Source organism: Schistocerca serialis, chromosome 2 (genome assembly GCF_023864345.2).
Source record: "Schistocerca serialis cubense isolate TAMUIC-IGC-003099 chromosome 2, iqSchSeri2.2, whole genome shotgun sequence".
Lineage (NCBI taxonomy): Eukaryota > Metazoa > Arthropoda > Insecta > Orthoptera > Acrididae > Schistocerca > Schistocerca serialis.
The window spans coordinates 976,998,613-977,023,563 of record NC_064639.1 but is presented as its reverse complement, the minus strand read 5'-3'; the positions used below and the strand labels follow the sequence as shown (position 1 = coordinate 977,023,563).

Genomic DNA, 24,951 nt, shown 5'->3' with positions numbered 1-24,951 from the left:
AAAAGAAACTCTATTTTTTATGAGTTACAAAATATGGAAAAAGAGTAACGGGTAAGTAAGAATTTCCTTACTGCAAGATGAGTTGTAGATAATACAGAAAATTATTTTGGGCACCTTTCTGGATTTGAACAAACGTTATGGGTAGAGACAACATGAGTAACAACATAATGGATAAAATAGATTTTTGGAAGAAGAGAGTGCCAAATGAACAGATTCCCATAAAGTAGGTAAAGTTGTCATCAGCTTGAAGGTTGATTAAGTGCCACAGTGCTCTACTAGGCATGCTGGTACTAGAGATAGCATGCCCTCACCTTTCTCTGGCTTTTGAACGGACTTACCCAGTCACTTAAAGGAGCACCTACGATGTAACGAGGATTATGAACTATCGTGCAACACCCCTCCCCACCTTCCCCTACACACACACACACACACACACACACACACACACACACACACACACACACATATATATATAATAGAGGGAAACATTCCACGTGGGAAAAATTTATCAAAAAACAAAGATGATGTGACTTACCAAACGAAAGCGCTGGCAGGTCGAAAGACACACAAACATACACACGAAATTCAAGCTTTCGCAACAAACTGTTGCCTCATCAGGAAAGAGGGAAGGAGAGGGAAAGACGAAAGGATGTGGGTTTCAAGGGAGAGGGTAAGGAGTCATTCCAATCCCGGGAGCGGAAAGACTTACCTTAGGGGGAAAAAAGGACGGGTATACACACGCACACACACACATATCCATCCACACATATACAGACACCATTTGTATATGTGCGGATGGATATGTGTGTGTGTGTGTGTGTGTGTGTGTGTGTGTGTGTGTGTGTGTGTGTGTGTGTGTGTGTGTGCGCGCGAGTGTATACCCGTCCTTTTTTCCCCCTAAGGTAAGTCTTTCCGCTCCCGGGATTGGAATGACTCCTTACCCTCTCCCTTAAAACCCACATCCTTTCGTCTTTCCCTCTCCTTCCCTCTTTCCTGATGAGGCAACAGTTTGTTGCGAAAGCTTGAATTTTGTGTGTATGTTTGTGTGTCTTTCGACCTGCCAGCGCTTTCATTTGGTAAGTCACATCATCTTTGTTTGTCGGAAAATGTCTGAAACGCACATAAGGGGTGTTGCAGGGCAGGTTGCACCGTGACATAAATGTTAAGAAAAAATTCGATACGTTGCACTGTTTCCGAGTTATTAAGCACTGAATGTAGCCAATCGGAGCGTCGCGTGCTCACATTCAAGCGGCCTGCCAGGGGCAGTGTTACCTAATGAGTGCTTTGTTTGGTTAGCAGAAACTTGAATTCGTGCACACAACGACCTTATTGGCTAACTTCAATGCTAGATAACTCAGAAAGGGTGCAATGTATTGCATTTTTTTCTTAACATTTATGTCTAAGTACAATCTGCCCTACAACATCACGACAAGTGTTTCAGACATTTTCTAACCACCCTGTGTGTGTGTCTATATAAAAAATTGCTTGTGGTATGGTGCAGCAGTAAACCACACATTCAGGATCTGAACCCAGCTTCCATAACATGTTCCAGACTTTCATGGTTGCCCTGATTTCAGCTGTTGGCATCCATTTGTCAGAGCTAGTTGAACAACGTTGTGATATTCTCAGAGTGTAGTTCTTCAGGAAGGCCACATGCCTACTCTTATTGGCAGTGTTGTCCTGAGGCTGTCTCGTCGCCACATGTTCTGTTGTCATTGCACTACCGTCAGCTATCTGAACGAGTTGTCAGTTTGATGCTCCCATGTTCCTTGTACTGTGTTTCTCATAGTCTAATAGATGGTAATAAGTTGTGCATGCTTTTCTGTGGGTATGCTGTGTTTTGTCCCAATAGTCATCACATACACCCTTCTTTGTTTGCAGGAATAGCTTTTTTCTGTACTAAAAATAAGTTTGAATAATAATGAAACTTTAATCAGCATATCCCATTAATACTGCAGTATCAGTTTGATAGCATTGGGGCTAGGTGTTTGAATCATAGCATTGGGACTGGGTGTTTGAATTCTGGCTCTTGTATTGCATTGTTATTTTCTTTTCGTGTATTCTGTGTATCTCGTAATTCTTAGTCAATTCAGTACTTGTTTCTGCACGAAATCATTTTCCTTTGTTGGTAACTTCCATCAGCGGAACTTCAACCTTTGAAAACTTGAAATTTGATCTGTCTGACTTTTTTTTACCTTATTGTAATGGTTACTGCTGTAGCAGTTATTATTTAATTATTGCTTCTTTATCTGTAATGGGTTTGTAGGTGCAGCTTTCAACTTCATGTTCAGAGTTTAATTTCAACAAACCTGAGAACAGTCTTTTATATTGATCATTTGTAAGAAACAAAAATGAAAAAAGGTATCCTCTAACTAATTGTTGAGTGGTACACATATACTTCACAGTACAGAAAATTTCTCTGGCTTTCAAGGTACCACTCTTTTATGCAATTATTATTCCCACCATAAAATAAACAATGAAGGCTATAATCTGTATTAAGATAATAGGCATCTCTCTACTAGTTACCAATCTGGGATGTGGCTGGGGCCTATGAAAACGTGAAATATTAAAAGACAATAGATCTCATAGTTTTAGGAAATGCCATTTCCTTCTGTGGATGGTGGAGCTGAAAAGCTGTTGAACAACCCAGGCTAAGACTGGCAAGGCAGATAGGACAAATTGTAGGAATAGGGTAGGTTCACTGTTTTTACTGTTTCATGTCTTTTGCCATTTCATATTTTTGTTGCCTCTGTTCCAGTTATTCCAGCTTTGTCAGGTGGTAAGTAGGTGCTTCCTTTGTGTCTGTTACATGTAGTTTATAAACATCATTCAAAAAACACATTTTGTGTTAATTGCATTGCGATGACACACGGAAGTCTTTGACCTGTACTGCTTCTGTGGTCTCGTGAAGTCTGGAGATGGTCTCGAAACTGTTCTTTTCTTTCTCTCTGTTTCTCAGACCAGACCACGTGGGAGACATCCCTGTCAGGGGTCAGGGCACTTCAGCCACATCACCGCTGCCACGAATGTGGGAAACTGTTCGTGCACGAAAATTCACTGCGTCAGCACAGGTTATGGCACCAGGGAAGAACCGTGTGTCCAGTGTGCATGCGTGTTTTCAATCGCATGTATGCTATGAGGTGTCACATGGCAAGAGTGCACCTGGCATGAAAGCAATATACTGCTGTAATTTCTCATTTTGTGACCTTGAAAAACAGAAATATGAAGCTACATTTTTATCCATATTTATTTTTTTAAAGAGAGTGTGGAAGCTTTAGCTACAAGCCAGCTGTTGACTGGAATTTTATGGCACATTTCACAGAATCCCTTGTTCTTGTGGTAGTAAAATATAATCACAATCATGTTTTTGCGATTCCCACGAAGGAATTAGAACATATATCTATGTGTAGTAAGATCTATATGGTTTGAAAATGACCTTTTCTTTTGACTGCCTTTAATAATTCAATCAGTAGAATACTGGATTATTTAAACAAAGAATTTATTTTTCTGGCTTAATGAAGACATCTTTGCATACAAGACGGGACAAAATGTGGTTCGCAATTTCAAAATTATCCATCTATTAGGTAATACATTGCAACAAAATTGATAAGAAGGAAGGAAGATTAAGGTTTAATGTCATGTCAACAATGAAAACATTAGAGACAGAGCATAATGTCAGGTTAGGGACTTCCTGGAAAGGAATCTTCTCGGCATTGGGTTAAAACAGTTTACGAAAATACTGTATACTTTCAATATCCCCTGCTAGTCCTGTTTGGTATGGGTCCCTCATACTTCAGCAGTATTCTAGAACCGGTCACATGAGTGATTTGTAAGCTATCTCCTTTGTAGAGTGAGTTCACTTCCTGGCTATTCTACCAATAAACTGAAGTCTACCACCTGCCTCACTCATGACTGAACGTAAGTGATCATTACATTTCGTATCCGTACAAAGTGGTACACCCAGGTATTTGTATGAATTGGCCAGTTCCAACAGTGACTCATTGATATTATAGTCATAGGTTACTACATTTTCTCGTTTTGTGAAGTGCGCAATTTTACATTTCTGAACATGTGAAACAAGTTGCCAATCTTTGCACTACTTTGAAATCTTATCAAGATCAGACTGAATATTTATGTAGCGTCTTTCAGTAGTACTTCATTACAGGTAACTGTGTCATCTGAAAAAACCTGATCCCTGATGTTACTGTTAATATTGTCTGCAAGATCATTAATATACAACATGAACAGCTAGGGTCCCAACACATTTTCCAGGGGCACACTTGAAGTTACTTCTACATCTGACGGTGACTCTCCATCCAAAATAACGTGGTGCATCCTTCCTACCAAAAAGCCCTCAGTCCAGGCACAAATTTCACTTGATGCCTCTTATGATCACACTTTTGACAATAAGCGTAGTTGTACTGAGTCAAATGCGTTTCGTAAATCAAGAAATACTGCATCTACCTGATTCCCTTGATCCAAAGCTTTGTCATGTGAGAAAAGTGTGAGTTGGATTTCACATGATTGACGTTTTCGAAATCTATGATGACTGGCATTGAGGAGGTCATTCTGTTCAAGACACCTCATTGTGTCTGAGCTCAGAATATGTTCTAAGACTCTACATGAAATCATGTCAAGAATATTGGATGGCAGTTTTGTGGATCACTTCTACCATCCTTCTTGTAGAGGGGTGTGTCCTGTGCTTTTTTCAAGAACTGGGCATCGTTTTTTGTGTGAGGGATCTATGATAGGTTATAGTTAGAAGAGGGACTAACTCAGCTGAAAATTAGTATAGAATGTGATAGGGATTCCATCGGCCGTGGAGCTTTTTTCAGTTTTGATGATTTCAACTGTTTCTCAATCCCACTGACACTACTACTGATTTCATTCATTTATTTCACTGGTACGACAATTAAAGGGGCAATTCTCCTTTGTAAAGGGACATTTGAAAACAAAGTTAAGCATTTCAGCTTTTGATTTGCTGCCCTCAATTTCAGTTCCTTTCCTATTCTTTAGGGACTGGACACTAACTTTGATATTACTAACAGCCTTGACATACAAGCAGAATTTCTTTGGGTTCTGTGAAAGATCACTTGACCATATTCTGCTATGATAGTCATTGAAGGCATCACGCATTGCTCTCTTGACAGCCAAACGTGTTTCATTCAGCATCTCTCTATCTATAGCCCTACACTTTGTTTTACACCTATTATGCAGTAATCTCTGTTCCTTTAGAAGTCCCTTTACAGTGATTTTATACCATGGAGGTTCCCTCCCATTATGAACTGTTCTACTGGGTACATACCTATCAAGTGCATAGTAAACCGATGATGCAGTATCTTACCATGTTAAACTTAAGATTGATTGATGTCAAGTGGTATAAGAAAGAGGAGGGGAGAGAGGCCTTTTGCAATTAAGAGATTCCTACCTCTGGTTTGTTTTTCATCACTTAGCACTTATAAAGGTGCCTCATCATGTAAGCATCTTGTGTAGTGAGATGCAAAGTGATATTCAGTGTTGAAAATGGTCCACCTTACCTCAAATGTGCTGTTTTTGATATAATTAAGAAAAACCTCATACCAGCGCAGAAAACTATGCAGTTGCTTTTATACTGACTTATAAGGAAACTGTCAATCTGTAACTCTTCGTGAGTTTGCTGTACTTACTGTGATTAATTCAATGCAGTCATTATGTTTTACAGTTAAGGGATGAATTCAAAATAACAAGGTGCCTTCCAGAGTATTACAAATCAGTAACTTAAAAGACATTTATGGTAATGTGACACTGTACAGGGTAAGAAGGAAATAACTGCGAATGAGGAACAGAATTTTCAATAACTAGCTGAAATTTCAAACTGCGCAACAAAAGACAAAAATAGTTAACACTTTCTTTTTTGAAGTGGTGTTGTGTCTTCTCAGCCAGTTATAGCAGGTGCGTGCGTGTGCGTGTGTGTGTGTGTGTGTGTGTGTGTGTGTGTGTGTGTGTGTGTGTTTTCTATATTTTTGTTTACATATGTATAAGTCATTGTGACACCAGTGAAATTTAATTGTATAAGACTGTTCTTGAGAGAATGTACTAGTCTGGTGACATAATTGTGGAATTTATTCATGCCTCTCTTAACTTAATTCTGTAGCCATCTGAAGTTTGCTAAATACGTGCTGCTGATCTCTTACAAGGGGAGGCCGCCAATTGTGAAATTCAGATTTGATTCATACTGCGCATAATAAAAGCTCATGGCCAGATGTGTAATGTGGCAAAGCACCAAGGTGCACTTCTCAGCCATTGTCGAGAAAATCGACAGTTAAAAGAAACAGTTGCGGTGAAATACACTCAACGATTAATAATTTTCCACAGCGTCGTGGTGCAGCAGTAAGCGCTCGGGTTTGTAATCCGCAGGTCGCTGGATCGAATCTCGCACCATGCAACTTTTTTTTTAGTATTGGTTTTTTGTAATTCAGGTGTGTGTGTGTGTGTGTGTGTGTGTGTGTGTGTGTATTATTTTTTTTATTTTTTATTTTTTCCCTGGCAATCAGTTGCAACAATTATGCATATAAGAAGTTGTTGAAAGTCGTTTGTTGTGGAAAAACTGGCGACTTCGAACATCATTATGTTTTCTGCAAACAAAGTTGTATTTCACAAATGTTATTAATTGTCTTCATAATGTTAACCACATATAGTTAACGGAAGACATAGAAACGATATTCCGAAACGAATACGTATAACGTAAGTCAAACGTTCGAATTAGAAATGAGACCCCACGTTACTCGCTCGTTACACTTGAAGGACAGATGTTGAATGGGCCGAAACGTTCCGCCACATAACAGCGTAGTTGCCTGCTAACTTCGAAAGAAGGTAGATGCGGTCCCTAGCGCAACTTATAACATCGTCGAAAATCAGTTCGGACAGGAGAGCTTTGGTACACCCTGTTAAAAAAACGGAAAAATGGAGGCGGTACAATTGGAGAGCGAGCCGCCTTCACCAACATGCATAAGCAATTCACTAATAGTTTGTATATATTTGAATTACAAAAAACTAACAATAAAAAAAATTGCATGGCGCGAGATTCGATCCGGCGACCTTCGGATTACGAATCCGAGCGCTTACCGCTGCGCCACGACGCTGTAGAAAACTATTAATCGTAGAGAGTATTTCAGCGCAACGGTTTCTTTTAATTATTTTCTCGACAATGGGTGAAAAGTGCATCTTGCTGCTTTGCCACATTACACCTCTGGCCATGAGCTTTTATTATGCGCAGTATGAATCGAATCTGAATTTCACAATTGGCGGCCTCCCCTTGTTAGTATATAAGATCTTAGTTATTGCTCAGTACCCAATTAATCAGCATTGTGCAAAACTCAAATGTTATTGCCAGGCTTTCTCGTGGCCAAGCACCAGTTGTTTCGCCCCCCACCCCCCCCACCCCCACCCCCCACCCCACCCCGCCCCGCCCCCACCCTGTCCCCTGTCGCTCTCACGTTTTTCAAATTCAGAGGAAGCTTATTACCAGAAAACCAGTTAATAACGTTTTACAAAAGTATTACTTGTAATTTTCTGTTTTGATGCTGCTTTTTGTAGATTTGTAAAAATGTCTGACTAATGTTCAAAATTAAATGGATGGTTGTTCACAAAGAAAATTAAGCGGGCTATCATTGAACCTCGTGCAATGCCTTTCACAATTTCCCAACAATAGATTAAGTAACTTCACTGTTTAAATTCCGTAATGTAAGTTTCTGTATCTGCTTACTTGAATGATAATGTCACTTGTTTTTGGGCCACAAGTTTTTAACATATTTCTGGTATTATTGCCATCATCTATGTTTTTTATATTGTCTTTGTAGTTGATAGTTATTCTTGCTTTGAGTGGAATAAACAAAAACTTGAATTTTAAAAACTTGCTACATTTACTTATTTATTTATTCCTCCAGGAATCACCCCACAATGTTACAGGATTTGTCATCACAATACAACGAAAATATATGCCCCAAAATATACATACACATAGGATACGAAAGTGAGTTTTCACAAGGGTAGTACAGGGCAGGTGGTCAGCCATGGCTTTGCTGTGGGAATCATCCCAGCATTTTCCTTAAATGATTTAGGAAAACTTAAATCACAGTGGGCAAAAAGCGCTAACTCCACCCTCCTGGGTATGAAGACTGTGTGTAACAACTGCACTGCCTCGTTCGGTTGATCCCTATTGTATAAGGGGTGCTCAAAAAGTTTCCATTTGAGGGTGTTGCTGTAGCATATATGCAACATAGCATTACTCCAGTGCAGGTATATAAGCACCAACATACAGACAAGAGAATATTGTGACATTTGTGTCTTTTTGACGTGCATGCAGTAAATGCAGAAACGTGAACTATGGAGTGGGTATGGGACAACATGTCTGTCCAAAACCACCATTGTGGAATAGTGCACAAAGTTAGTGCTCGTCACAATTTAATACAAAATGCCAGTCAATTTGGAACATATTGCAGGAGTTACGTAAACTCAAGTAGAAGACACTCGAGCACTCATCCTGTAGCCCTGATCTCACGCAATTATCACTCCTACGGTACCTTAAAAAAGGCCTTAAAGGGTTGATGATTCCTGTTGGACGAGGATGTGCAGCAGGCAGCTACAGACTTTATGCACCAGGACACTGTGTTTTACCAAACTATGTCTTCAACCTGGTGTATGTGTGGGATGATTGCATCAAACAGCGATTTTTCCTGATTGGCATACCCATTCTGGACTGTAAGGCCTTGGAACTGAAACTTCATGATTGTACAGTGTTCATTTGCTCATACTCAAGTTACACTGGTAACCTGCTATACCCCTTGCACTCTCTCCAGTCAGTCAGGTATACTGACTCCAGATCCATAAGCAAGCTATTATAACCGAAGCACGTCTTCATGGAAACCACGTCAACGTACACCCCCCACCCCCCCCCCGCCCCCCCCTGCAAGATGAGTGATAGTTGAATTCAGGAGAATGATGGGACGGAACTGTCACACATTATAGGTGTACATCTACAGCTACATCTACATGTACACGGATACTCTACAAATCACACTTTTAAGTGCATGGCAGGGGGCTCATCGAACCACCTTTACAATAATTCTCTGTTATTCCACTCTTGAACAGTGCGTGGAAAAAATGAACGCCTATATTAGTCCATGCAAGTTCTGACCTCTCGTATGTTATTATGATGATTGTTTCTCCCTATGTAGGTTGGCATCAATAAAATATTTTCACACTCGGAGAAGAGAGTTGGTGATTGAAATTTTGTGAGAAGATTCCACCGCAGCAAAAAATGCCTTTGTTTTATGGTGTCCAGGCCAAATCTTGTATCATGTCCGTGCCATTCCCTCACCTAATTCGTGACAATACATAATGTGCTGCTCTTCTTTGAATGTTGTCAATGTATTCTGGTAATCTTATCGGGTAAGGATCCCACACCCTGCAGCATAGTCCAAAAGAGGGTGGACAAGTTTAATGTAGGCAGTCTCTTAAGTAGATCTGTTCTGCCAATAAAACACAGTCTTTGGTTTTCCTTCCCCACAACATTTTATATGTGCTCTGCCCATTTTTAATTGTTCATGATTGTAATTTCTAGGTATTCAGTCGAATCTACAGCTTTTAGATGAGACTGATTTATTGTGTAACCAATGTTTAACAGATTCCTTTTAACATTTGTGTGGATGACCTCACACTTTTTGTTATTTAGGGTCAGTTGTCAGTTTTCACACAATTCAGATACATTTTCTAAATCTTGACATATATGCTTGTAAAGGCATTACATTGTGAATATGAATATGTATGTATTGTAATGTGACAGGATTTTGTAGTTGTACCCATTTGTTATGAACCCCTAATCTGAATGTTATAAATATTGTTTAATTATGAAGTATGTTTTACTATCTTTTTAAACAGGTAAATTTTAATTACGTTTTCCAATCCTCTTGGGAATTTATTGTACAGTTCTATTCAATGATAGTAAATGTTGTTTTGAGTTTTTTTGTTTGTTTTTCTGTAGTAAATGTAAGTCCATACAGGCTTTTATCCCACGATTATGTGTAGAACTATAAGTGAAATACTTATTAATATTTTGCCTGTTAATTACGTCAGATAGGTAGATGTACTTACTTGGTACATTAAGAATACTTAGTGTTTTACAATAATTCTTTACAATGAACTAGGCTGCTACCTTAGTTATTGTTCTTACAGCCCTTATAAATGGAATGATAACTATGTCCATGTTTTTTATATTTGATCCCCAGAAAAGAATCACATAGATAAGAACTGAGTGTATGTATTATAAGAATAATAAGTCACGACAAGACATTGGTGTTATAAACTGATGATATAACCTTTGGAGCAGAGCACACTGAAGGTATTCTTTTTGCTAGCATATTTGCGTGTTCATTCCATGTTAATCGGCAATCAATATTCATCCAAAAAAAACTTTGTGTTTGTTATACAACGTATAGATTCATCATCTATACTTTATGTGACAGGGCTGTTTTCTCCCGGTATGCCGAAGCGCAAGCTCTTTGTCTTTTTTTTTTTATGTTCACAGTCTATTACATTATGCTCAATTCTAAATGTATTGAGGATTTCTTTTGATTTCTCTAATAGGAGTTCTGATGTTTTATCAGTGACTATGATAAAGAGAACTTTTTCTCAATGTCTTGTGCTGTCAGAAACACATTGATGTATTAAGAAAGTAATGGGACACACAACATTACTCTGAGGCACACTTATGTTTATGTTTATTGCCTGACTATTGTTTTTATTAAAAATTCATCATTGTCAGACATGTGAACTATCTCTATCTTTTGCATGCTGTCTTTTCGGTAAGACCTTAATACACGCAGTGCTTCTGGCTTGTTTAGTAGATGGTCAGCAGTGTCAAAAGCCTTAGACCAGTCTAAGAATATGCTGGTGACGCACTAATCCTTGTCAAGAGCTTCAAGCACCATTATTGTCACTCTGTGCTAGTCAGTATTGTACTACTTCCACTTCGGAAACCAAATTGTGCTTTGTTAAAAAGGTTGTGTTTATTCATCTAACTCATTGGTCTATCTTTCATTATTGATTCAATTTTTTTTTAGAATGCTGACAGTAGAGAAACTGGCACATAGCCTTTTGTATTCTCTGCATTACCTTTTTTTAGTAAGGTACATACTTTAAGTACTCAGGAAAAATACCTGAATTAAAGGACTCTTTTTTTGTTATGTTTGTTTGATGACACTGATATGCTGTGTTTATGCACATGCCTGCTGACTTATTATTCTATACTGTCTGTTGTCTTCATGCCTTCAAGCTCTTTTATAGGAAACAGCAGCATTGTGCTTGTTGTGTAATTCATTGTGGTGCCACATGTGTTTAAGAAAATTTTTTGTGAGTTCTCCAAAGCCCCAGAGAATAAGCCATTCGTCAGATTTGCCAATTCCTGAGATTTTCTGTTACTATAGCCCCATCTTTACTTTCTGTGTTATACATGTGTGTTGCCTTTTCCAGTTACTCGTTTTATGACATCCTGTACCACTTTGCTTTTGTTTTCTGCAATATGTATTATTTCATTATTGAACTTCTTTTCCCAGCAAGCAATATCTTCCCATAAATCTTTTTGTACCTGTGATATTAATGTAGGAACTCTAGATTAGTGTAGCACTTTTGCAAAGAACTGAGAAATTTATCACATATTTTTGAGAAATTTATCGAATATTTTCCGTAGCAGCTGCTGTTGGCGTAGCAATGTGCAGAATTTAGAGAACTTAGAAACTGTATTGTTTTCCACATGCCTGCATCCTAGGTGTGATTTGCCAGTGCCCTGGAAAAAGTATATGTTTTATGTTCCAAGAAGATCTTTTGTCGGCCTCCTGTTTTGTGTGTTTTACCACATTTGTCTTTAGCTTTATTATCTAAAAGTAATGACCAGAGAGGCCAATATACTTTATAAATACTTTAAAGTTTTCCTAATTGATATCTGCAAGTACGTGGTCTAAAATTGATGTTGAACTTTTTGATATCCTAGTAGCACTATTTGCCACCTGTGTCATACCAAAAGTGTTCAGAATGTCTAGGAAGATTTTACTAATGTTAGCCTCAGCACCTATGTTAATATTAATGTCCCCACATTTTATTATTTTAGTTTTGGGTCTGGGACCCCTTCCAGGACTTCAGCTGCAAGATATGTTGTTTTTAAATAAGTACCATTTTGAAATGATAATAAAACAAATAGACTTTTGTAGCAGTTTATTTTTACATGAAAGCCTGTACTTTAATCTACTTTTCTAAGTAATTCCCACCAAAGTTATGGCATTTACCATATCGTAGAACTAGCTGTGAAAACCATCCCCATGGAAATCTGCTGCCTGAGTGTAACATTCGATAATTTAAACAGTTTGATAAAGCATCCATTTCATGATAATGGGATCTTCAAATTTCAAAACAAATAATTTATTAAAATGAAATAAAATTCTCTAAGTGACCAAGGAAAGAATATTAGTAGCAATCCTAATAGCCTTGTGTGATGAATTAAGAGGGCCATCGGTTTCATTTCCTGGCTAATTAAATGTCGGACTACAAATTGAAAGGTCCAGATCTCTATCTTTGATCATCTTAGGATTTTTCCTTTACTTATCACTTCATTGACTTCTAGCAGTATTATGGTAAAGAGAAAAAAGCCAAGTTGCATCACAGTTCCGACCCCATGTTATACTATAGAAGCCCCTTTAAGTAGCTGGATAAGATTGTTAAAAGTCAGAGAAAAATAAGGGCATACCATCTCCAATACAGCCATTTGTAATTAAGCAATGTTGTGTTGAAACCAGACTTAAGGTTGAGAACAACTTAATATAGTCTGCCTGACTCTTTAACAAACAAAAGAACAGTGATGGGATGGTACAGCGGTGGGTGAGAGCTTTTAAAGATGGCTGTATGAATGTGCATGGTGAGGAACAAAGTTGAAAACCAGTCATTACTGACATTTTGGTGCAGAAAGATTATGAAAGAGTGACAGAGAACAGATGTTTTTTGATTTCAATGTTACGTGATGGGTTTTTTCAGTTGTCAGGAAGTGTGTGTTATGTGATTGTTACAGATTGTTTAAATTATCAAAAATTATTCCCAGGCGTCAGATTTTTACGAGGGTGGTTTTTAAAGCTGGATGTACAGTATGATAAATTCCTTAATAATGGTGAGAATTGCGTAGAAAAGCAGATTAAAGGACAAACTTCATGTAAACACAAAATTGGTAAGAAAAGTTTATTTGTTTTATTTTTATTTCAGGTAATTACTTACAAAACACATCTCATAATTTGTTGAAGGAAGTATACACATTTCTACTAGGTGCACATTACATGCACAGTAAGGTTAACTTCGTGTGGACATCTTGCTTTTTTGCTTCAGTGGCTGCCAGTTCAAAATATTTATCTGCCTACTTATGACTGATTTTCTCTGGCTTTAAAATGTGTGCTACCTCTAATATAAATATGTGATCCTGCACGCTACGAGGTGGAAGTTGTGAAAAAATACAAATATATGAAATAACTGAAATGAAAAATATTGAATGTAAGGGAGGCTGTTGTTATCTGCTACATATTTACCTTCAAGGCTAGTATTCCCCAAAGTCATCAACGACTGTTGAGAAAATTGTCTCAAAATCATTTAAGATTTAAAAATTCTAAACCACAAAATATTAGAAAATGAGAATAGTAACATGATGGTTGAAGGTATTAAGTTACATGTCAGATGTCCAATTACGAAAGAAGCAGTTCAGACCAACTGCTATTTTGGTACTAGAGCTCAATGATTTACGTCTAAATGTTCCGGGACAAACCACTTTGCATACTGCAGTACATCTTGCAGTTGCAGATTCTAGCTAAATGGTTTACTTTTATTTCCAAAATATTCCACAACTGCAGTTAGTTATATTTGTGGCAACTTTATGATGTCTCACCTCTCTTTTGGTATCGAATAGAGAACTTTGTTAATTAGGAATGATGGTAGTAATATTGTTACATTATGCACTATCTTATGCACACTATGTGTGGCGAGCACCAACTGGGAGTAAGTGAAACTAAAATAGTAAGTTACTAAGAGAGAAGGAAATCAGCGACTTCCAATCGATAGTACTGAACTAAAGGAGTAAATTAGTCCAGGAGTAAATTTTTGATTTACCTCTGCAATAGATTTATTTACTCTGTTGCTGGTGGAGAGCACCATTGAAGAGTACGCTACTACATTAGTAACTTAAAGAGGAAAGGTCAAAATTTACTCCTAGGCAGTAGTAGGAGTAAAGTAAGAGAGTAAGGTGCAATCTTTAAGTTCTGTGTTTTAAGTGTCGAATTCTTTGTATTACCTGGACTATGAAGAATATATGGAGATGGAGAAAGAGGTGAACAGCCCAAGAATGAGGGTTTTAATGGAGAGAAGAGACCCATTTGTGATGTGTAGCGACAGTGATTTCAAACAGCGGCTGGGTTTCGTAAGGAATTTTTTCAGTTGCTGCTTGGTATGCTGGAGCCGTTACTGCAGCATAATTCTGATAGGAACCTTGCTTTGTCTCCTAGGCTGCAACTTCTTAGTGGACTGCGAATCTTTCGCACAGATACTTATCAAATCATAGCAGGGGATCTCTTTAATGTCCATCGTACTACTGCTGGAAGAGCTTTCAACGGTATGATAAACAGTTTAATTGCCCTAAAGACACTGTATGTGTGCATGCCACAGAGCCAAGAAAATATATCAAAGAACAAAATGGAATTGTATCCAACTGGTGGATTACCAAATGTCATAGGTGTCATAGCTTGTGTACATAATATACCCACACTTTGTCCTTTTGGAGCACAAGCAGAACTATACAGAAATCGCAAAATTTCTTTTCTATCAATACAAAATCATCTGTGATGCCAATATGAAGATTTTGGTGTTTGGAAGAAACATTTTCAAATTCTCATTAAAACAGTGCAATTGAAACCAAACAAGTGAGAGAATGTTCTGGTGGCTGCTGCAGTTCTACAGAAGTTTGGAATAGAAGTTGGAGATGTGTTTCACCCTGATGTTGTGGAGGTGAATGACATTGAACAATATGCATTTCAGCCAGAATCAGATGCTGCAGGGCAAGGTCTGAAGGTCTATTAAACTTAATTACTTAAAATTGTACCTAGTTTGTTAGTAAAATTAGAAATTAGTGTAAAGTCTTTTCCTTTTTAAATGAATAAATAAGCCACCAGATTGTCACTACTGCAGCGAAAAGTGACTCATTTTATTTATGTGTAATTTTATAGTTATGTTCTCTCTCTCTCTCTCTCTCTCTCTCTCTCTCTCTCTCTCTCCTTTCTGCCCCCCCCCCCCCTTAGGGAATTAACATTCTCATTGTATTTCTTAATTGAGAATTGAGTATACAAAGTCATACAATGTTTTGATTGTTTCTATAAGAAAACTTTTTTTAATATTGCAAACTTAGATAAATATTAGAATGTATATTAACAAAAATTATTTCTGATGCTGAAATGATAAACGAAAATATTATGCCATACAAGAAACAAGAACACATTGACCATTTGAAAAAATATCAAGAAAATAAAAGATGCTTTATTGATATGAATATTTTCTTATTCATTCACAAAAATCCAAATTTCTCGAGCACATTGGCTGAAGAACTGGAACCTGAAGTTTGCTCCATTACGTTCTTGAACTTCTTCATAATTTCCATTTTAAGGTTACGCTTTCTTCTATGTTTTCTCTTTGTCCTTCTATTAACAAACATTTTTGCATTGTATTCCTCTTGTATTAAATGCATTTTAAAGGAATGAAGCTCGTCTGCTGTTTTCAACAACGCTTGGTTCTTCACTACAACTGCATGGTCTCTCTCTCTTTTGTTGGACGCATCATCTGATATGCTTCCACCAGACTGCAGGCCGAGGTTCATGACTATGGGATAAAGTTCCGCCTTCAGCAGTTTCATTGCTATGTTCAGAGCAGTTATCATCATCGAAGTTGCTTGAAAGTATCACATTATCTTCAGACAAGCCATTGTCGTTAACACCAGCTATCCCCACAAAAACTTGTGGGGTCATATCAACAACCATTTGGCTTATATCATCGATCTTCGTCTCACCTACTCCACCGCCAGTTTGAAATTGTTCTTGATTACATTTAGCTTTCATTTTCTTTGCTTTCGATTTCATGTCCTTCCAGATTACTTTAAGCTGATCTTGTGGTCTATGTGTAAAAGCTTCTGCGTTGTATTCAATGTGTACTTTTTCCCAAGCATCCTTTTTCCTTTTTAACATGATTACATCATGCTTTTTAGATTCAATAGTAGTTTTGTATGTTTTCATTATTTCAGCAAACTGCTCATTTTCATTTTCTGGTATGTTTTTTTGAACGTTTCCTGGCTACCTCCATGTTGCTGCTAGCTCGTATCTCAAACTGCTGTTTAAATTAATACATGTCACCAACCAACAATGGATGTTGATAGCTGTAGGTGATGGTGTTAACAATAGATTCATCCATTAATAGCACTTTTTTTTTTTTTTTTTTTTTTTTTTTTTTCATAATACACAGATCTTGTCATTAATTAGTACAACAGCATTTAGATTTTCCAATTTTAATAATTCAATTCAATAATCCTTTCTAGTGTCTAAAATTATAGCAGTGAACATAAGTTACGCAAAAGGTGATGCAATGTCTGCTGACAATCAATATTTTCAGAGAGGGAATGTAATGCAAATGTCAGCAGTGTGCAGAAGTGGCTTACTTCTTTAGTAAAAAGGCATTACTACTTTAGTTACAACTGAAGAAGTAAATAGAATTGAGCTCTCCAACAGCAACTAAAAGAGTGTATTACTACAGAAGTAATTTACTAAAGTAGTCCAGACTAAAGAGGTAACAGTTTCTACAAGAGTAACTTATACTACTCTGGTGCTTACCACCCTAAGTGTTGATAGTTATTTGTTCATTGTAATTGTGTTGTCAACACATTGGTTATATGATCAATGGATCAACATTACACACATTGGCGGTATGACATGTGGTTTATATTTAATTTGATAATGGGATATTCAAATTTTGAAACCAGTAATTTATTAAAATTAAATTAAATACTCATAGTGACCACAGACAATATTCTTTGCAATCCTAGTAACATTGTGCGATGACTTCAGAGGGCCATCAGTTCCATTCTCTGACTAAGTGTGTGTCGGACTACAGATCAAAAGGTCCTCTGTCCTCGATCAGTCTTAGGATTTTTTCTGTTACTTGACACTTCATTCATTTCTAGCGGTGGTATGGTAAAGTGAGGCAAACCATGTGGCACCAAATTTCAGACCCCATGTCATACCATAGAGCCCCCATTAAGTTGCTGGATAAGACTGTTAAAAGTCAGAGAAAGATAAGGGCATACTGCCTCCAATATGACCATTCTTAATAAAGCACTGTTGTGTTCTTGAGAACAACTTAAAATTGTCTGCCTGATTCTTGAAATTAACAAATAAAAGATATCTCATGTATCTAACCCCCAAGGTATAGACAATTATAGGTATGTCTTTGTATATACCCACTGATATGGTACCTCACAGCTGTCCGAGGGAATCCAGACAGCTTTACCTGCTTTACAACAGTGCTAACCCAAGGTTGATTGTAGTACATTTTCACCTCCAGAAAATCAACATTAGTGTGTTCAGTACCAACTCTTATTTTATGTTTTACCAGGTTCCCCCAGTTATCACTACCAGGTCTCTGCTGAAATATTTACACATTCATCCAAAAGTTTTATTATCTAGGTTAATTCAATTGTTTTCCAATTTTTCTGGCCTAATTTAAAATTCTGTGGAAGATTCTCGCTTAACATCCTGTGTTTCTTCCCCACTGCTGTTGTCTGTACAAAAACGTATTAACAAATTTTCACCAACTAAACCATGGCAATATGCAGACTGCGTGGTGGAGGATGAGAGAGAAAAATAGAAAGTAGGGGGGGGGGGGGGGGGGGGGGCGTGACAGAAAGGAATAAGGTGGAATTTTCTCTTTATTGTTTCAATTATGGCATTAGTTTTTTTCACACATCTAAAAAACAAAAAATTGACATTTTGGATTGGGCGAGGAATAGTTGGAACTGAACACTTAAAAGTTGTAAACAAGGAAAGAATGTTACTTCTAGCCCTCAGTAAACTCAGAAAAAGTAAAACCAAACACCATTTTGAATTATTTTGAAATAATAGGGCTACAATGAAATTATCTGTTATGTGACAGGTATTTAAAAAAAGAATATGACCTTAGTGTTGATCTTTTCATCACATCAAGCACCATATAAATGTTGCTACACTTAAGAAGTAATGGTAAAAAATAAAATTTCAGTAAAATACGATAATATAGTTTCAAACTCATTGGTTTTTTAGTTTTATTTTTGGTGTATAATAATACTTCAGATTTTTATTTACGTTTGCTGATCTTCGTAAAATAAAATTTTTCTGAACTGGAACTTTGTATAAACTTGTTGATATTTCACTGATGTGAACTATGTGGCAAAAATTTCACGACAAGAGAAATTACTTGGCGTGGAAGGAGGAAGTACTGCCCTTACCTTCCTGTGATTGAAAAAACAGATTTTACTCCTGTCATATCAGTGGATTTTGATAACCATGTTGTTGATTATTTCAGAAACTGCTGGGAAAAAAATGCAAAACCCTCAATGACTGTGTCCAATGGCACCAGGGTATAATATGTAAAGGGTGCAGCAGCGTTCATAGCATAATTTGACTTGCACAGTACAATGACATACTGCAGGAATGCACGCCAGCTTGTGCTGCATTCATGCACTAATGAGCTGCCATTTCGAGTGTGACAGTGATATGGAGCGGTGGAGTGCACAGCATTAGTGGAGTGCACAACATCGTGCCTTTGCTGTTGAAAGTTATTTCAAGAATAAAGACTCTGTTATTGCTACCCAGCATCTATTTCGGCACCATTTCAACTTGGACATCATGGGAAAATTCCAGGTGGAAGGACCATTGTGAGATGGGTACGTGCATTTTGAACAACAGGTTCTGTTTGCAATGGCAAACAGGGAAGAAGTGAAATAACTGTGCAGACAACAGAAGCTGTGGAAAATGTTCGTGCTGCACTATTGCGTAGCCCAAACAGGTCTGCTTGTTGTCATGCGCAAACTGTACATTTGCCCGATTGGTCATTCAGGAGAATACTGCACGAAGATCTCCATTTTCACCCATATAAGCTGCAGATTGTTCAGGAAATTAGGCCTTATGATTGGGTTTTAAGCGAAACATTCTGCTTAACCATGCGCGATCTTCACCAAAATCCACGATTGTTGCACACCATCCCGATGTCAGATGAAGCTCATTTCAAGTTATGTGGTTCGGTGAATAAACAGGATATGCGTTATTGGAGTGATGTAAACCCACATGAACTGCGCATCAAGCCCTTACATAGTTCGCATATCACAGTGTGGTGTGGAGTTGCTTCCTTTGCGATTATTGGCCCTTACTTCTCTGAGGATGACAGCAGTGTGGCTGTAACTGTCACCAGTGAACACTTCCTAAAGATGCTTCAAGACTTCATTCTTCCCCAATTAGGTACGGTCGATGTGGATGTGGAACAATTATGGTTTCAACAAGACGGAGTGACCTCGCACACAGCCAGATTTTGCTTGGATTTCTTTCGACAGACATTTCCCGGTAGAGTAATTTCCCATTTTGGTGACATTTCCTAGCCGCCTCGCTCACCTGACCTTTCATGTGCATACTTTTTCCTTTGGGGCTACCTGAAGCAAGAAGTGTTCCGAACACATTGTGCCACCATTCGTGAGTTGAAGGATCGCATCAAAACTGCCGTCAGCTATGCCCCATGGAATATTTTATGCCGAGTTATGGAAAGCTTCCAACGCTGCCTAGATGAATGTGTTGCGCAGAGGGTGCATCATTTGACTGGAGTCATATTCAAAAAGTAATCCACGCAATGGACAGCGACTTACACATTAGTAAATGGCATACCTTTAACTATTAATTGACATAAGAGGTAAAAAATAAATTATAGTTATTGCCTGATGGTGTGTTTTTCATATCCTACTATGACCGCTGCTGCACCCTGTACATACTAAGGTGTTGTAGAGACATTTGCCACAGACACTGGCAATCATACAGTGGTGCGGACGCTCTCTGTGTGCCCTCTGTTTTGACTCTAGAGGGCTATCTTGTGTGTCCTCTGTTTTGACTCTGCAGGCAGTAACTGTTTCTGAGTTAGGTGAACAGTATACAGCATCCATTCTACCATACAACTGTGCACTGCTGACAAGTATGTACTCCTGCTGAACAACTTTAGCCATTTGAACAGATTCACAAAATGTGCCTGCGGTAACCAAAATGGACATACCGACTGGTTGCCTCACCTATTGGACACAGTGAATCGTGGGTTGTCACTTCTCACAAAAGTGGTCTGTGGAACTTTACCATACCCATAGACAAGGTTCTGGACACCCACATAGTGTGGATGCACATCGAGATTGATGCAGTGTTAGAACAACAGTTGCCAATCGAATGTCATCCAGGGAAGAGGTGTGGGCACATGTTGCAACTGATGAATCCCAAGGACCATTGGGAACTGCCTGTTCATAACAGGACTAAGATCACATGTGCGTATGGGCAAGCTGCCACTGACAGCATGACATTGCCAAGCACTGCAATTCTGGTCTCATGAAAGTATTCACTGGAGAGTGGAATGATTCTCAGTTGTCTTCAGTGATGAGAGTAGATTCTCTTTGTGTGAGAATGATGAACATGCATGTGTATGATGTAGACCTGATGAGCAGCTAATTCCAGAGTGTACTCGCCTGCGACAGATAGGTCCCCCACCATGCTTCATGTTGTAGGGAGCCATCAGTTACAATTTGCGGTCATATTTTGTGTTTCAACAGGGTAAAGTTACCAGTGCCTGCAGAATTACACACGTTGTTATCCCCATTCTACTGGCCTTTTTTTGACAGGGCGGTGATGTGCTTTTTCAGCAGGACAGTGCACATTCGCATATGATTGCTGCAATGCAATGTACTCTTCTTGGTGTACACAACTGCTCTGGCCAGCATGATCACCAAATCTCACACCAATTGAACAGGTACGGGACATGGTGAAATGGGAACTTATTCACTTTCCAGAACCTCTAAGAATTACTGCTGAATTGCAACAAAAGGTGTGAAATGTTTGGGGATAGTCAACCGCATGGTTGTCTGAGAATACGTGTTGGCATTGCTGCCAGAGGATGGTCCATTGTGTTTCAGTGCAACTGTTTGGGCCCCCTGTGCTGTGGCAAATGTGTTTCACTTGGTCTGTATTTGTTGTCATATACTCATACAATAATGAACTATCTGTCACATCACTTGTCAATAAAATAGCCTTGTCCTTGAGGGTGTTGCAGTTCTTTTCTGGCAGTGTAGATACCCCAAAGTGCTACAGATGACATACTAATGTAAGTAACTTCAGAGGTTTCTTATCCTGTTCACTTAATTGTGCTCCTGGGTTTTAGCAGTAATGTTCCCATATTTATGCTACAATCTGCTGCTGTTAAGAGTAACATCTGTGTTCTTTATAGAAAAAGTCCCAACCTTGTTAATGTCAAGAAGTCTTCATGAAAGAACAGAGAAGTGTTTATTTACCAATTTCTGAAAGACAGATACATAGATTTACAAATATGGCAAGCTCTCTGACTTTCAGAGTGTTTAATTTCTGTAAGTAACTGTTGATACTTCACCTTTCTGATCAAACTGAATTTTTAATTTTATTTGTCATTCAGCCCTGCTGTTGTTACTGCTGCTTTGTTATGTATTAAATAAAATCCCTGTCTTCTATTGCAAACATTGTCAATATTCATTATGTTGTATAACTTTGGAATACATTCATTTATGAGGAAGTGTTAGTCTCCCTATTGCCCGTAGTAAGGTACTTAAATTTGTTTTATGTGAGAGTGTAAAATATTGTTTTGACATTGTCAGTATGTTTTTCTTTCTCAGAAACATTGCTCAGAAGTGAATTTGGTGGAAGCATTCCGTATGAGTCCTCCCAACTTTTCTGGTGCACTGAATGTGGCAAATCATTCTCTCACCCAGATTCACTGTCTCACCACAAACGCTCTCACCAAGGACATACAGTGTGCCCAGTTTGCCACAAAGTATTCAGCCGAGTGTACAACATGAAATTGCACCTATCAGCTGTGCATTACAAGTTGTTTAGTGGACAAACATGAAATTAACTGTATTTCATGTCTATGTATCTTGACCTTGAATGTATTGCTGAATTTTTTGTTTCTAATTACATATGTATAAATATTCTAATGTTTCAAAAATTATTAAATTCTTTTGTACAATTATAATGAAAAAGCACAAAATTGTGGATGTTCTGCATCATTAATTTGTACTGGTTTTTGACGTACAAAGCCATCGCAGATTATCTGCCTATCGTCGTCATAGAGGATACATTACTGGTGAACAACATTGAAAATGAAACTTCCTAGCAAATCTTTAATTCAGGGTCTTAGCCCGTGAAATGCAAAGGTCCTGAGTCCAAGCTAAACAGTAAATTTATGTAAAGGGAACAAACCAGAAAAAAATTAAGTTTTTTTTGGAGGGGGGTCCTAACACCATTAACATAGAATTACACTCATAGAAGAGAGAATGTGTATGCAGTGAAACAATGTACTCATCTATGTAACAATTTAAAGTAAATTAACAGTCTCAGTCAAATCAAATAAATATTACGCAAGAGTATTGAATTATAACTTGAAGAGGTACTACACAACACATGAAAGGTGATGCAGAGACAGATAAAAGATAGAATTGCTAACAGCTAAATTCTGTATCATTTTTATGAAGAAATGCTTCCATTGTAGAGAATATGTACAATAAAACAACAGAATATATGTAATACATAGACTGTCACAATAAAATAAATAAATACACTGAAAAACAGGAACAGTCCATGTGAGAAGAATTGGAGAAATGCCTTAGTGAACTAGAGGCAGGAGGAAGTACTAAAACTGTGTTCATTAATATTAATGAGGACTGTGTTTGTTGATCTTTAGGGCTTCCAAGAGATTCAGTTCTTGCTCTTGGATATGTGGAGGACATATGACTGGCCGATAGCTGTTACCTTCACTCAGTACGTGCTCAGCAAATTTGAAGTCAGAATTCTGCAACACATGTTCAGCAAATTTAGCTGCCATGTCTCAGCCTGACTGACCAATAGAAAACGTATCACAGTCAAGACATGTATTTTATTTACACCACTGTTTGACTAGTAATTGTGCCTTATCTTTGCTATCAAAAATGTACTGAGCTGTAGTGTTCCTCCAGTAGTAGGAAACTATCTAGCTGCAGGATTTCAGTGTTTCAGCTGATGTATCTTCTCTACAAATTTGACTGGGAGAACATTACTTTTTCTGAAGATTCTTTTACCATCTACCATACTAATATTTGTACTTTAGTTGTGACTCCATTATGTCACGCATTAGAGGAAGTTCTGGTTTTACAAAATGTGAAATTGATATTTCTGTTGACATGAAACCAATCTTCAAAGTGAACAGGTACAGTTGCTACCCAATTTCCCTTGATAAAATTATTGACTGTGGCTGTGAATAATAATTTTGTTGGAAATCCAAGATTTATACAATATAAATATGTTAAGAAAAAAGTTTTTGCTATTATGTATTGAAAGCAGTTTTGGTTGTACAAAAAGCTTTAGCAGTACCATTGAAACTGTGGATAACTGTGTGGCATAGGAAACTTAAAGTGGTGTTTTTCATACAGCAGTGAATGTGTGTTTGGTAGAAAATGTTTTTGTATGATACTGTAGTATCAACACTCTTCCTGCAGCTTTGGTTGTTACATTATGAAATGTATGTGGGGTTCAGTAACCTTTATTTAATTTATTATTGGAAATTGATTCTTGGACTTTACTTGCCTACTGTCTGCTGAACAATCAGGAATTTTCAATCAACTGCTGCTTTGAATGATGCTGTTTCTGTGGTGCTTTCATGTTGTTGAACAAACTTGACTCTCTCATAATCAAAGAAGTTGAATAAATTTTTTTTTAAAATCCTTTGCTTCACTAAATATAAAAACCAACTACATTCATGACTTTTTAACACTATTAGATGTTCTGTTCAAGGTAAAATGTGAAACTGGGCATCAGATTCCTTAGCTGCCTTTTTTGCTCTCCATTGTATTGTGAATTAAATGCTCATGCAATTCATTGTTATGGCCAAGTGCCTGAAAGATTCAGATCAGCTTTGGGTAGAACAGTTTTAAAAAGCCCAGGGAATTGGAATTACTCCTGGCACAGATTTATGTGTACAGAAAATGCCGATTTACATATTGAATTTATTTTGTTGCAAACTAATATCATTCTGTCTAATAAAATACTGTTGCTCCTAATATGTTCAAGTAAACCTCTAGCTTCAGAATCAGAGGAGTATCTTATCTGTCTTATTTTTCCAATTTTTTCCACAACCCTTTATACAGAAAACTGTAAATTGCTAAATTTCTCTAGTGCAGCATCACAAGTTTTCCTACAAGAAATACAATTACTGGAGTGAAATCTATTTATTGAATCTGAGATTTTGATACTTTCATCACTAACTGTGGAAAAATTATTCCAAATCATGAAGGGACAATACATTAGTACATATCCAGTGACAGTGATTGTACAGCACCAGCTGTATTAATTTAGTTCATATTAGCATAGTAAAAACAGCACTTGGAAGAAAATTTTTTTTACTGTAATGGCTGCTGGAATTTGATGATAGGAAATTCCAAATCATGACATAAGCTCAACCACACTACTGTTGAAGTGAAGCTGTCCTAATCAGGTTTTACTGATGACCTCCACACATAAGCTAGACTTGATGTTCAAATTAATCCAATGGATGGTTGAGTGAATTAAATGGTAGGTTTTG

The 24,951-nt window shown here is 37.6% G+C and overlaps 1 protein-coding gene across 10 annotated transcripts in view; it reads left to right on the top strand.

The window, feature by feature from the left end:
* Positions 1 to 24,951, top strand: part of LOC126458388 (protein bric-a-brac 2-like) — a 419,174-nt gene that overhangs the window by 188,831 nt on the left and 205,392 nt on the right. Inside the window, exon 6 of one of the 10 annotated variants that reach the window (XM_050095388.1) lies at positions 22,013 to 22,247. The exons of 8 other annotated variants lie outside the window; for them this stretch is intronic. In XM_050095388.1, the coding sequence (XP_049951345.1) occupies positions 22,013 to 22,245 (233 nt within the window). In that variant the 3' untranslated portion in view covers positions 22,246 to 22,247. Of the gene's footprint in view, positions 1 to 2,959; positions 7,401 to 22,012; positions 22,248 to 24,951 lie in introns of those variants that run through there. One more of the 10 variants, XM_050095392.1, reaches the window with a different exon arrangement.